Source organism: Stylophora pistillata, chromosome 4, assembly GCF_964205215.1.
Source record: "Stylophora pistillata chromosome 4, jaStyPist1.2, whole genome shotgun sequence".
Lineage (NCBI taxonomy): Eukaryota > Metazoa > Cnidaria > Anthozoa > Scleractinia > Pocilloporidae > Stylophora > Stylophora pistillata.
Genome location: NC_142522.1, coordinates 18,232,335 through 18,247,510, shown reverse-complemented (window position 1 = coordinate 18,247,510; position 15,176 = coordinate 18,232,335). Strand labels below are relative to the sequence as shown.

Sequence of the window (15,176 nt, the reverse complement as noted above, 5' to 3'; positions counted from 1 at the left end):
TATACGTTTGAAGAAGTTGCAGGAAGGCAGATTGGCCGCGTGCAGTAATGAAATAGTTCCTGGATTGCAGCAAAATCAACAGAATTGACGGGTATGTTGTACACACTGTAAATAGAGAGTCCAAGTTCAGGAAATGCCATCATAATTACCAACACAACAACCAATTTGCCTTCGTCTGGAAAATATATCCAATTTTGACGGTCAGTAACACTCTATGTTTAAGAGCCATATGTTAAAATGAATCAGTACTACTGATGAATCCATTATTTTTTATCTTTTCTAGAATTTTAACTGGAAAGCCAAAAACGAAAAAAGGGACGTCGGTACATCAAAAGTGGCGAAAATAAATGAATATCGAGTGCGATGAACAAGTTGTCAGTGAAGTAGAAAGAAGGCTTTTACTGGTCAAATCAGAAATGGAAGAGGAACGGGTGCACATGGCTGTAGAGGTATGATGAGTGAGTCGTAGTGTGAATTTTCCAACTTCTTACGTGTTGAGAGAAACTTGTATTAAAAGCCACTCTCCCTTTTACAGGGCTTCACACAGGGAAGTGCACTTTGATTTCATCCCCCTTTTCTCCCAAGGGCCAGAACTGTTTATGATTTGCACGATTCACAATTGAAGTAGCAGTATCACGGTAAATAAACTTTCTCTATTTATCTTTTGTACAGATTGTTGAAAGCGGGACAAGCGCTGAAAACCCTTGGAGCTTCGCCGTTGGTTAAGAAAGCAAAATAATAGTAATAAAAGTAACTGGAGTGAAAATAAAGGATAATTACAAACCTCACTACTGTTAAATTCACCCTGTCTACTGTTTATTTCATGTCACTTTTACTGCGAACTTGTCATAGGAACCCGCGCATACTTATAAAAGAGAAGCCCTGACGAAATAAACTGGTGGAAAATCATTTTGTCTTCCAAAGTTGACAATGATCTGACATTTTGACTTTCTAGTTAAACAGTGTGAGCTACAATCACAAGTTCCAGTCGATGACAATCGCGTAGTAAGCTCAATGTGGTTCGGCCCTCGGACGCCATATTAAATATAAAATCGTTGTCCCAGTGACATGTCACATTAAATTGCATCTGAGCGATCTCTAACTGACTTTATTTTGGTCTGGGTTCTCAAATCTGATAATTATCCCGGAATGATGGGGTAGCGGTTTTGCCCTATCCAAAGTGATAGCTTGTGTGAGTCCAGTGCGTGGTGTTTTCCTCAGAAACCATTAGAGACATGAGAGTGCGTCTCGGCGACTTACGATGCCCGCGAAAACGGGTCTCATACATCAATACGATTATTCAGTATGCTGGAAGAGTTTTCTTCGCCACTTTTTTTTATTAATAAATCGAAGTTTTTCTCGCATGTACCAGATTTTTCAGGGTCAGGTTGAACTATTGTTTGTGGGCTCAAGATATCAATTTACATTGAAAAAAAGTCATTTGCGTCTGTCTTAAGTGAACGAATCCGTTTTTTAAGAATTTATTGACCCTCTCGCTAAGTAACATTTCACAAAAAAAACACCAGCAAAGACTGTGAACAATGAACAATGGCAGTAGGGAGTTGTTCATCGGTAGCCGCTCTCGCAATTTTGTTCTTTACTGCTGTCCATTTCTTGATTATTCGCCATGATGGGACTCAATAGTTTTCTAGTCACCTCAGTAGTGCGCAAGATACATGATTTTGAAAATGCCAAGGAACCTGGACAGAACTTCTGGACGCCTCTTTCTGGGCTGGCGGCGGAACGCTGTGGCAGCCATTGTTGTCGCCTTCGCCCTCGCGGCAAAGGCTACTTCGCCTCTCGCATTAACCGTTACACGAATTCTACTTCAAGTTTTCAACTTGTAAGACTTGTTCTAAGCGGGTCCATATGCCCAAACCCAGGGCCAGATAAGACATCTGTTTCCACTAAACCTGACAAACGGAATCGTCGCCGTCAGACCGATCCTTTACATAAATAACATCAAGATTGCACATTTGAACATCCGTTCTTTGAAGAACCACAAACACTACATACCTGCTAGAGAGGCTGTACGCGCAAATAACATAGATATTTTCACCGTTAGTGAAACATGGCTTGATAGCACAGTCTCAGATATAGAAGTGGAATTTCGCGGCTTTCATCTTCATCGAATCGACATAAGCACCCAAACCGGTGGAGGTGTTTGTATCTTTACAAAACAAGACTTCAAAGTGGAATGCTTATATCAACTATCTTACATTGCTGCTTCTGGTCTGCATATGTTGTGGGTAAAAATCCAGATCAGAAACTCGAGCCTTTTTTAGTGTACACTGTGTACAAGCCTCCAGACGCACACACCTTAGGCTTTGATACAGTCTTAAGCAAAACTCTCGTTCAAGCACTTTCATTAAACAAGCCAATTTTCATCTTAGGGGACCTGAACTGTAATATGCTGAATGGTAGACCGCTGCACTAGTATCGCAGAAGTCAGTGGTTCGAATCCCGTACAGGCCTGATTTTTTTCAGGTCTGATTTTCGAAGGATCGTGCATCATACGTATGTAATTATAGTTATTGTAATTATTGTAAGAATTGTAATTATTAAAATAGTTTTTAAGCTCTTAGAGACCCCTCCGGGGAGAGTTTTGTAAATTATTGTATTGTATTGTACGTTCCAACCTTTCGCTTCGTATTAGAGCGTTAGATATCTGAAAAGAAAAAGCCAATGAAACGGGGAAACAATGAACTTTGCGCAAACCTCTTCGCTGCGACCCAGGCTTCTCTCTTCTCTTGTCTGGGTGATTAGATAATTATGTTACGACATAGTGACGATGCGATTTGTTTACCGCACGTAACCATATCAACTGCTCAGACTTGAAACATTTGCGATTTCTAGTTAAACGCGTGTATCTTCGAAGGGGAAACATGAGTACCTCGTGGATAAGCTTCCTGTATAAACACATAACAGGAGAAGAAGAAAATGAACGAGCATCCAGCTCATTGGATGTCCTTTCTAAAGCTAATATATGGATTAAAGATCTCCCGACCAATAACTTAGAGCCGCTTGAGGAATCTTTTGGAGCACGCAGAATGAAGATGAAGGTAGGTTTCTACCTTTTGCTCCTTTTCCTTTTGCATTACTTAAAAGTTTTTTAGAGTTAAGAGAACTGATGGAGTGATATTTCAGTCAGTTTTTAAGTTTCAGGACAGTTTCTTTCTGTCACTTGTTTTGCTCAATTTTGAGAAAAATCAAGCGCGCGCAAATGCCCTGCGACTATGACGCAATAATTTCGTTTCCTTTTGCTCAGCGTCATTGAAACAAAACGTTGAGAATTTTTTCTCACCTATTTCAAGTAAACAAAAAAAAAAAAAGGCTAAAATGTTAGTTGGCAATTGTTTTGTTATGAAAGCTGTTCAATTACTTTTCTCTCCCAGTCGTTATCTCTTCATTTTATTGTCAAAAGTCCAAACTGTCTCTCGTTATGCACTGGAATTTAAAAGCCATGCTTCATTATTTTTCATTCCAATTTATACGCAATAGAACAAATTACACTAAATAACAACTGATTTTGCAACGCTCCCCATTATCTAAATCCTGTTAAATTTATGATGTATTATGCGCCCTTGCGGAGTTCTTATGGTCGGTGCGCCTTAAAAAGTCTTAGTTCGATATGTGTTCTTGGCGAGAAAAAAACAAAAAGTGACATCAAGATAAATACTTGGAGCGAGTCTCTTAATAGACAGATATCTGCAAGTTGTGTGGGATATCTGAAGAACTGCTGGATGGCTGCTTATATAATTGTTTTAAGCATTCAGTCCAAAACAAAGTCAAAGTAAATAAATGAATAAAGACTGTATTAAGACTCATTGCAGCAATATACAAAATGGCTGAATTACAGAGCTATTTACAAAACATATAATACTAAAATATAATACAATAAATTCAATAATACTAAAAATCATAATTATACAAGCCACTAGGTGTACTTATGCGTGACAAACTCTTGCGTGACAAACTCTTGCGTGACAAACTCTTGCGTGCGCTTGGTCCTACAAGTAGGACGCGTGGAGCGGCTAATGCCAGATCTAAGATTATAATTATGCACAACCTCTTCCTGTTTGGGGAGCATAAAATGCAACGGGTGAGTCTCATTCCGGAATCTATCAATATAAACCTGGCATAGATGGGCGCGTCTGTCACTTAGAGTTGTTAAATTGAGGATATTTAATGCCTCGGTGTAATTCATCAAAGGAAAAATGAAAAACTTGATTTTCTTGTACAAGGGAAAGAAGGAGATGGAACTGCAATTGGGGAAAAAGATGACAGTCCTCGAACAACAATACCTAGGTAAGATTTCTATTTCTGCCAACTTATATCTAGGCTGTTGGTCAGCAGACCGACGCAAGAGTGGGTGGGCGAAGAAAAGGCTGGAAACGGCCGAGGTTGTCCCTCATATTTCCTAGCGCAACCCTCGCCGGTTTTTTTTTTTTCTTTGCAATCCCCTCATTCTTCCCCCCCCCCCCCCTCCCACCATCTCACCTTGCCTTTTCTTGTCTTCACTGACTGGAAACTTATTAAGGATAATTGCTCTTTACGAAGGGAAGATAATCATCCAATATGAAGGCTTTTGCATAATAATTTTTAAAAATCAAACTCTAAGAGGATACTTAAGACAAAAATACGATTATCCACCACTTAGCTAAGTTTTTATAATCACTTTAGACAGAGAGAAAGAACTTATAAAGAAGAACTCTGCTTTGGAAAATGAACTGAGAGAATCACGAGAGAAAATGAACGATCTTCGTATCCAGCAAGAAAAGGACAACGATGCCCTTAAGACTGAAATTAAAGACTTGAAGGAGACTCTGGTTATAAGGGAACAGAGACATAAAAAACAAAAAGAACTTTTGAAAAAAAAGGAAACTAATGCTCAGACTGAACTGAACAAAGCTCGGGCGGTCATTTCAAATCTTTCTGAAGGGATGATGGCCCGTGAAGGTAAGTTTAATGTTTGAAGTTAATTTTTTATTATTTTTTTTTAGTACAAAACTGACAACTAAACATGCTAAACGCGCCTATGAATTTGCTATCGTTGCGTCCGATTAAAACGCCCTAAATAACGGGAAATAAGCAAGAAAGGCAGAAAACAAGAAAAAAACAAAAAAAAAAACAAAAAACTACATGACTGAAACTGACGTCAACTACCCGTACTTATTTACGTTCAACAAAATTATTTCATTTCTGGGTCGTAGCCAAGAGATTTGCGCGCTTAAATTCAATTTGTTTTACTTAGAGTTAGTCTCAGCAAAGTGTTGTTTAAAGAAAGTCATTTTTGAAAGCCCATCCTGAATAAAACTATTCAATTTCAAATAAAAAGAACAAAGCGAGCACCTTCACGCTCCTATAACAATCCCTGTCCAGGAAATGAAGCTGTTTTGCATCCATTTTGTGAACGTTGACATTTGGACGATCATTAGAGAATATGCAAAGATGAAGAGGAAGTAAAGGCCTAAAAGAAAGGGTAAAAAAATAACGAACAAATCAAATAAAAATATAGAAATACACTAGGAACCGAATTGTTCTAAATTATCAACTCTTCCCTGCGTGGTCAACTTTGGGAGATTTAACTGCGCTGGAAAAGAAATTAAAAAATGACTGAGTAAACTAAAAAAATCTTCAGCCGACTTCAAAACTTTCTCTGTTACGATTGACCTTCAATAGTCCATTTTTTTTGGCAACACAAAATTAATCAAATATAAGTTTTATAGAAAACCTCGAAGGGTTCGGCCGAAAACAATCTGAGATACTTCTAAAATGAGCTTCGTTGGTATCATCTCTGAGGAACGTAACTCTGTTGCTGACAACATGTAACTAACTAACTGCCTTACTGACTAAATGGTATCCCTTGTTTTTTTATTCATTTCAGCGACTCTCTCTGTATCAAAGGAGACAATCAGTGAGAAAGAAGAAAAAATCAAACAGCTTACGTCTCAGAAAGAGACTTATAAAAATGTTGTAAAAACTATGACCGCTGACATTCGACATTACAACAAGCAACTGCAGAGAGCTACAGATGATGTTGACAAAATCAGAGAAAAACTGGAGTTTTGTCGAGGTATGTGTAACTGACACTTGGCATTCATATCAGGCAAAAAAAATTATCAAAACACGATTTTTTTCCCAAAGGCGGCTAGTTGTTCGTCATCATTGTGTCCATCAAAAAGAAAAAAAAAAACAAGAAAAAAAAATCCACACGAACAAGAAAAGACGTCTAAAAATTATTGAATGAAACTCAGCGAAATAATTGACTATTGTCAAATGGGAGACTAACCAAACTAGCCGCTCGTACAATCTCTCTGATTAGATTTTTTCTTAAAATTTCTTCGGTATTAGGAAATTTTCTTTGCTCGCTCAACATCAAAACAAAATAGAGATGATGTGTGATTAACTTGAGTCAGCGGGAACATTTGAACCAAAATCAACTGAAGTCACACGCACAAGCCACACACACATTGCCTCTGTGACGCAAACATAGTCCTCGCCCGGCCCATTCAAGTCCGTAAATAACGCTATCACTAGTAAAAGCTTCTTTTTTCTACTTGTTGGGATACTTACAAAACTTCAAGTTTAAGTTGTTTGTTTTATTGCCATTTTTCAGCCGATAACTCTCAACTGGTTAGACAAAACAATTTCCTTCAGAACCAGGTCGAAGAATTGAAGGAAAATATGAAAAAAACAAGTGATGACAATCAGAAACAGATGATTGAGATGGAAACAACGGTGGTGAATGCCGAAACAAAGCTGAAGGAATTGTCAGGTAACAGTTTTTTTTCTCATTATTTTACGACTTGCGGGAGTAATTTGAAATATTTGTTTTATTGCCATTTTTAGCCGAGAAGTCTGAGTTTGTGAGACAAAATAGGCGCCATCAGAACCACGTGAATAGATTGGAAAGCTAAATAGTCCTGCCATCAATCTATCCGGTTATGAAGGCAACCAATCAAAACATTGTCAAGTGGCAGTTTATTTCGCTTTTTTCCACTTGAAAGATTGTTTTCTGTTCTTAAAGTCTTAGTTACTGCCGATAAGTCCGAATTGTCCGAATCTCAGCCGATAAGTCCGAATTGTTAACGAAGAAAACTTGCCTTGAGGACCAAATTGTTGAAATAAAAAAAAAACCGCTTTTTTTTTCATGGCAACAATTTGTACCTCAAGCCGGTGGCTAATGCCGAAGCAAATGTGAATTGTCAGGTGACAATTTATTTCGCTTTTTACCACTTGAAAGAGTGTTTTCTGTTCTTAAAGTTTGATTTATTTGTTTTATTGCCATTTTAGCCAATAAGTCCAGCTTTTTTAACGACGAACAGTTGTTTTTGTTTTTGTTGTTTCATTTGCATGAGCCTGATTTTCAGTTCATAAAGTTTGAATGATTTGTTTTATTTCGCTTTGCAGAAGTTAACTCTAAGTTAGTGAAACAGATCAGTTTCCTTCAGAATGAGGACAAACAGATGCAGTTTGATCTTCACGAAAACAGAAATAGGGAGAGGCTTGAAGAAAAACTTGAAATGATTAACCAATTGAACCGTGATCTGAACAAAACATATACTGAGGCGACCGTAGAAATACTAGGTACGTGAAGCGATCTCATCTGTTTAATTATGAGTAGCATAATCTCATTTATGAGGCATGAAACGCGTCATGTGACCGAATATGTTCCAACATAAAGTGAGGAATATCTATTGGTCTTCCGAAGAGGTGATACCAAATGGTAGAACCTTACGTCCACTGTAATGAAGGTCCTGCTATAAATTTTGATCAAGTTGGAAGGAGTTTTTGCCATCATTAGTGATGAGGGGATGAGCTTGTTTGTTAAATGATTAACAAGAAAGTCACCACAAGGCTTGAAAGTATGCAGGCATATTTGTGCTTTCAGTGATGATATCTGTTCTCCTAAAACTAACAGTTTTCCTCAAAATTTCCTTCTCGGACCGAATGTTCGCCCTATTCTGATACATTTTCGCGCCAAATAGAGGATGCAATTCATATAACTCAGCACAGTTCATAAGCTGGTATACGTAGAACAGAATCCGATGAACATTTTCACTAACGGTTTTAACTATAAGTCAAGAACTCTTATTGAGACAAATATCAAAATTTCCCGTTTTCTAATTGTTATTTCATCAGATAATTTACACGGATTTGACAGCCGAGAATAATTTCAAATTGACATCATTGAGGCTTGCTTTGAAAATTATGATAATCATCAGGGTTAGTGGAATGAAAGCATAAATGAATTGGTAGTCTTCATGGAACTTTAGACTACAAAAGAAGTTTACATTACGTGACGGTTAAGAAATTTTGTATGGATATACTGCGTTCTCAGCCAATGGATTTAGTCGAACAGATCTGAATACTTCAACGACTCTCTAAATGTGTAGAATATTTTAGTGATTAAGATTGAGACTGGATTAGGATTATTGATGTTTAAAGGGAAGTTGCTGCATATGACATCTGTCTAAACGTAAAGAAGGAGTCAGTGTTGGAAATATATCCGAGTTTTAATGTGTTGCACTTTGTTTTTCTAGCTGGTGTCTATGACGACCTACAACTTACACAGCTCGATGTGTCAAGCTGGGCTTATTTTCTCCCAGAACAGAAAAATCCTTTGCTCATAAAGGAGACTAAAGGCGATGAAGCAAACGAAAAGAAGACAGAAAAAGGTGTTTAAAGTTCAACATTTCCTTGCTCTTGTGGTAACTTACACGTCAGTTATTACGTAAGATATCCCTGATGTCTCTTTTTTATTGTGGGAGGGGAGAGGGTGGAAGGGAGGTGATACGAGAACGCTTTCAGTTTTGAATAAACAAACCAGTCAAAATCTTACACTGGGTCATTTCATTTATCATCATTTCAGTCAAAGAGTACAGCGAGCCTCGCCCGTCAATGTTATCATCTGCAACCAGCGATTCAATGAAAGAAACTTTGGTGCCAGACACCTGTCTGAGAAAAAGACATAGGTGTGGTCAAAATAAGGGATTCTCCTGCAAAAGCAAAACAGCTGATCTTTTGACCATGCCTACTGCAGGTAAGAGAAGCAAGATAACACAAAAGAATAAACAAGGAAACAAAGCAAAATACAAAAACGGTTTTAGAAAGAATTCTTACTAATTTTCTTTTGAATCAAACAGAACACACAGTTTAATCTGTGTAAAACAGGTTTCTAAATGAGTCAAAAGTTAATGGGAAAAATGGAAATTGTGGAAATCACAAGGTTCCCCCTAATTGATCTCATTGGCGTCTTTTTCAAACGAAGGTGGCCCCATCAAGCTGCACCAAGCACCCCTTTCTCCCGTGTTTACATCATTATCGACATCTGATGTAGGCCGAGTAAAAAAGGATGACGACTGGCTGGATAGGAACCAAGAAAACTTTGTACCTTTCTCTCAAAAGGGTGAGCGAAATTTCTATAAAAAGCCTATTTTAGTATGTTTTACAGCTTACCATTAGAGTTGGGGCGTGTATCTCGCCCAATGGGGCGAAACTGATGAGTGGCTGTTTTAGTCGAGAGAGGGCTTTTCATGAAGGTTCAACATGTATTTGCAATTTAGATCTTTGAAACTAATGATGCATTTGATGAAAAATAGATTGAATATAAACACGAGTAAGGAATGACTTGAATGGGAGTCATTCAACATGATAATGTACTTATCCACTCAAATATAATATGTCTCTGTCTGAGATTTCTATGATAATCCACAGAATTACAACAGCTGGCAACAACGAATTCTGCCCTTAAACAGCAGGTTAACCAGCTACTAGAAGAGCTAGTCCGTGAAAAGGGCGCTGCGAGGAGAAACTATTTCAAAAGATCAGAATTGATGCATGACCTCAACGTAATAGTTACTAAGAAGCAAGCTGAATGGACGACAGCGATATTAAGTAAGTGAACTGATTTCCTGGCTCAATATGCTTAACATAGCCAGGAGCATATAACATCCTTGTATGAGTTTTGTATTTCAATAAAGTTCTAACTCGAGGCGAAAAGGTTTAACGCTCACACCAACTGATGAAGCTTAATCAGTTACGGTTCAACTCTGAAATTTGGGCAACCATCGAGAATTAAACGCTTGTAAGAGGGGGAGGACTTTTTATTCCAATTTCTCCACGTGCGCCCTAACAAAATTTTGGGAGCAGCAGCAGCATAAATTTTCATCTGAGATGTTTACAATTTTCGGAAACCCTGAAACAGTTGGAGTTGCATCTGCGATTTTTTTATTGCCCTGTTGCCTGTTGCCATGTTGCCTGAAAGAGTTTAGCACGGAAAGCCGTAAAACTCTTGAACAAAAGCTCATCTTTCAAACCGGCAGTCTAAATCCCTCAGGTATTAAAGAACGCTTTTCATTCCACTAATTTATTCGTGTTTTTCTCGTTGCCATGTCCCCACCAATAACGTAGCTCCATTTTCTGCCTTTAAAAGCCCAGACAACCCACAATTCCTCTATTCGCTCCGACGAAGGGCTAACGCTCGAAACGTCAGCTTTTATAATCGTAACGGTGGCCAATTTACCATTTCAACTTTGTTTATATATTCAAATTAGAGTTTACTTTAGCCCATTTGGATTGTCAAAAGTCGATGGAGCCATTCAAACTGAATTTAAATTAACAGTGTTAGAGAGAAAGTTGTTGGGTTACAAAATATTCCCAAACTTGGAGAGAGAGACGGCATGTCAGAGTTTTGAGGTTTTTGATACCTTACTTTTTTTTTGCAGTTGGTGGCTTTGATTACGATTCTGATCGAGCTCTGAATGAAAGACATTCAGAAGGAAAAGATGAAAAATATTTTGCAAAGAAAGGAAACTCATCCTTCGAGGTGGCCAAAGGTATTAATTTGAATTCATACTTTTTTTTTCAGTATGTTCCATGTCAGTGCGTGAGTTAGGGGCGGGTCATTACTTATTGCCTCAGTGGGAGGGGTGGGATAGGTTGGTGGTGTCTCAATGTAATTCAATATAATTTGAGGCTCTGTAACATTCTAATTACTTCCCCGTTATTGTCAGTCAATTTTCTATAGCCTCCCGATTATCCTTCGTAAGTAACCACTGATCTCCGTACATTCTCTCCAAAAACCATGTGATCCCCCTAAAAATCTTCCAAACCTCAGAGAAGAATACAGCATTAATTGGCACGTCAGAGCTTTAGTGTTTTACTGCCTTTTAACTTTTGTTGCCGGTGCCTGTCGATCTGCAGAAGAATGCCCTCTTCAGGATGATGAAAAGCCAGATGATTTTCAGGAAAAGTCGGATCGTGAGTCCTCTGAGAAGAAAAAGCTTAAGTCCCCGACTGAGAAAGGGAAGACATCTTCCGAGGCGGAAAAAGGTGTGAAGTCTTTGAAAATATATTGTTATAGTTTTAATTTGATATGACTTAGTGAGAAGAAATATATACCCTGTTAGTGTAACTATAGCGTCGTTTGAAAATTTTGAAAACCCGGAAGAGAGTCGTGTATTGGGTTCTTTTTCTCTATATTGCTTTTGAAAAATTTGAATATATGGTGTAGTGTAGAACTTATGAAGGAATTCCATTTTGCGGATTAATATTACATTTGTATTTCTCTCTTTTTCTTTATTTACGGATTTAGAAAAGTGCTCATGGATATAATCTGATCAATTAGATTTACCCTAACCTATTTGAATACTGAGAGGATATCCCTGTTGGTACAGCAATTCAGACTGCTTCACAATGTTAGGGGCAGGGGAGAATTTTTTGTCACACCATCTCCTAAAACTCAGAGAAGAATACAGCAATAGCCTATAATGAATAGCACGTCTAAGTTTAATGCCTTTCAATTTTTGTAGCCGGTGCCTGTCGATTAGCAGAAGAGGGCAACTCATCCTCAGAAGCAGCAAAAGGTATGAACGTTTAAATAGTATATTGCTATGTTTTTCTTTTAGTATGTTCCACTACAATGATCTTGTAAACTGACCAGGAAAAAGATCCTTGCGGGCGTAATGATGAAAGTGCCGTAATGATGAGAAGTCTTTGTTCGAAACTAATCTCGAAACTAATCTCGAAACTAATCTCGAACACAGAGCCTCTCCTGTGACTAAAAAGTAGCCTTAGTCAAATCTCGGCTTTATTCTTACTGAAACTCTCGCCGCTGAAATCAGCAAAGTTTCCGCGGGAGCATTCCACACTGGACTGAAATATCAGACCTCTTCATATCATTCTGAGGGCTCGAAGAGCTACCGTTGAAGTTGTAGGCCAGTAGGCTCCTTCTTCTGTCCAACAACGCTTAACGTCCTTTCCATACCTTCAGGCTTTGTTTGTGATAACTTAACCCTACTGGCGGACGTCAGCAGGCTTAAAATAATAAAGGATATATCTTAAGTTAACCTGGCATATTTGGCGGCCTCCGCTAACAGCGTGTTTCAGCTTCTTGCCGTTTTTCTTGAAATAACTTGCAAAAATCTGTCGAAAGAGACAGGAAACCCAAGTTTTGGTCTCAAAACCACAATCAGATTTAACAAATGGCTCTTCGGTCCAATAGAAACCCAGTTTTGTCCTAGAACAGATATTAACTAGGCAGACAAGCTGTAAGACATTTAATCCGTCTCATTCACAGGGAACACTGCTATAACTACACCAGCTACTGCATATGAAGTGAACAACGACGACTGGCTTTCCCAGAACCAAGGGAACTCCAACCCCCCCTGGAAAACCGGTAAGTTAAACTTCTTTTAAAGGGCTAGATATTTTCCTCTTTGTTTCCTGGTTACACTTGGTTTCTGGCAATAATAATAATAATAATAATAATAATAATAATAATAATAGTAATAATAATAACACCTTTATTTAGACACGATAGTGTTTAAAGCTGAACAGTTTGTGGGGTCGTGTGTAAATCCAAGTAAACTCTAAATTAAATAAATTCAAATGATGATGGTTTTTGAGGAAAAACCCGAGTACCCGGAGAAAAACCTCTCGGAGCAGAGTAGAGAACCAACAAACTCAATCCACTTATGACGCCGGGACCGGGAATCGAACCAAGGACACATTGGTGGAAGGTGAGCGCTCTCACCACTGCGCCAACCCTGCTCCCCCAGAGGCCACAATTAGTAGTCAAGTGCAATAGTGTACGTGAACCGAGTGCACCCGGCCACTGTACTTCGAGAAAATCTGCTTAACTTATTCGTCCTCCGTAATTCCGTTAGAATACTTCCAACTACGGCCTGAACACAATTTCTTCAACCGGTACCAGAACGGGAAACTTTTTTCCAAAGGAGTTGGGCAACCGGAACATTGAGTCTCATTTGTGAGATGATACTTTTGTGTTAACGCCCCTTACTTTTTGACGCTTAAAAGTTTTTTGATATTTTAAGAACTAAGATTGTTTAATTCTTGTTGACAAAAACAATTTTTTTACATTTTTGTTATCCTTGTTATTTTGCACTATACTGACGATATAATGGTTCGGTTATAGCTTTACTTTCTTGATAGATATGCATGCATTGCGAGGAGTTTAACCGGGTTGTTCCTCCCCGGCTTATAAAAGGTTACCACTACCGTTCTGTGCGTTTAAGATATTTAGTTTAGAGTATCAAAGTAACGCATAGTTCACTCAGATTCTCTACAATGCTTATCACTTTCTTTCTTTTCGCAGAAGGTCAAGGATTCTTTGGCAACATGTTTTGGGGATTGTATTATCACGCTTCCTCAAACCTATAGGTAAGCCTGCCTGTGTTTGAATTAACCTCCGTCCCCCTTTGTAAATCACCTTTTTGACCCTGTTTGTATTATATGGTTTCCCTCAATTCTATGTCTATTTACATGGCATGGGTCTCAAAAACTTACTTGACAGGCTCCTCGACTGCAGTTATCAGATACGGTAGTTGATTTCTAACATATGCTGTCATCTGCAACGGTCTATCTCGCCTAATTCAAGTGATTGTGGGAAATGTTTCAAATTAATGTAATTTGCAACTTTCGATTCCTCGAGTCGATCTGTTCGCAGATATAGTGATCTTGTGGATTTCTGAAACTATTTATTCCCTTCACCCCACTTTCAATGGACTGTCACTCATCCACATACAAAAAAATTATTACCTTTTAGTCCATCTATCGGTATATTACTGCAGAGACATAGAAAAGCTGCCGATCACAGCTCATGTATCTATTTTCTTCTCTTTTGTGCAGGTTTCCTTGCTCCAGGACCATCCTTGCAATTATCAGTTGTAACTTAGTATTGTAAAAATGTCGAGAAACGATTGAGTTTAAATATAGTAACATAAGTAGCTACTAAGTAGTTCACGTTGTGAACATTTTGTAAAATGAGGAGTTGAGTTAAGTATTGTAAATATTTATTTGACACAATTGAAAATATGGGCATATCATTACATGCCATTCTTGAAAAATAAAATCTTTATCGCTGAATTATTTGTTTGATATTTGTTAAGTGACAATGGTCTTTTAACCTGGGTCATAGCAACTTTTTCATTTCTTGGGTTACAAGTACTTTTGCGTGATGTTAAGGAAATGCGTTCTTCTTTCAAAATGAAAGGCTTTGGATGTTAGAAAAAATTGTTATGTTTTGGTCAATACTGATTCTTAAGGAGTCAAGAAACCATACTCCACTGGTCAGCGTGAACTTAGTCGCTTTTATTGCCCATTCTTGAAGACCTACAGGTCAAAACATCCTATCTTGGAGACGGTGTAAGATAAGAACCGGATGGGATCTGTTTATCCCGCTGAACTGCATACCCCCCCCCCCCCTAACACCTTCAGGGGAGTACACTTAATAGAAGTTTGGGCGAATCTTGAGGCCCCAGTGTAAGTTTCAGATACAGCAACTACAAATCGAAAAGCCTCCAAGGATTGTGTGGATTTGAATGGTTTGTATTTTGATGCACACGATGTAAGCTAAAAATGATTTAGAAATATTTGCCCAGTAGTCTTAAGGGTAGACATGGGAGTGAAGCTTGCAACCCTTAGAAAATTTGATAACCCATCATGAACAGGAAATTTGGCTATTACGTGCAACAGGCAGCTCAGAATTCTCAATTACTTTGGCAAAAACAGTCTGGTTCTTTTTTTCGTCTAACTCAGAGTTCTCGGTTTCAAAAGGAATTAAAACAAATCATTCAAACTTTATGAGCTGATTGTCCTTTGACAATATCTGTTCCTTGCGAAATTTGCTTCCGGACTAGATTCGTCTTCGC

The 15,176-nt window shown here is 38.2% G+C and overlaps 1 protein-coding gene across 1 annotated transcript; it reads left to right on the top strand.

The window, feature by feature from the left end:
* The first annotated feature begins 2,815 nt into the window (after nucleotides 1-2,815).
* Nucleotides 2,816-15,108, top strand: LOC111324866 (uncharacterized). The gene is made up of 16 exons (XM_022928539.2): nucleotides 2,816-3,062; nucleotides 4,245-4,308; nucleotides 4,684-4,959; nucleotides 5,888-6,076; nucleotides 6,620-6,778; nucleotides 7,414-7,590; nucleotides 8,547-8,681; nucleotides 8,876-9,046; nucleotides 9,275-9,412; nucleotides 9,721-9,900; nucleotides 10,731-10,841; nucleotides 11,209-11,337; nucleotides 11,817-11,870; nucleotides 12,584-12,682; nucleotides 13,622-13,686; nucleotides 14,155-15,108. Exons 1-15 carry the CDS (start codon nucleotides 2,886-2,888, stop codon nucleotides 13,684-13,686), a joined length of 2,124 nt encoding a protein of 707 aa, XP_022784274.2. The 5' UTR covers nucleotides 2,816-2,885; the 3' UTR covers nucleotides 14,155-15,108.
* The last annotated feature ends 68 nt before the right edge of the window (nucleotides 15,109-15,176 follow it).

Bases quoted from the DNA above. Each gene is read 5' to 3' on its own strand.
- LOC111324866 (XM_022928539.2), top strand. From the start codon at position 2,886: ATGAGTACCTCGTGGATAAGCTTCCTGTATAAACACATAACAGGAGAA. The intron at 6,077-6,619 runs GTATGTGTAACT...GCCATTTTTCAG, and splicing joins AAAACTGGAGTTTTGTCGAG to CCGATAACTCTCAACTGGTT. The intron at 10,842-11,208 runs GTATTAATTTGA...GTCGATCTGCAG, and splicing joins ATCCTTCGAGGTGGCCAAAG to AAGAATGCCCTCTTCAGGAT.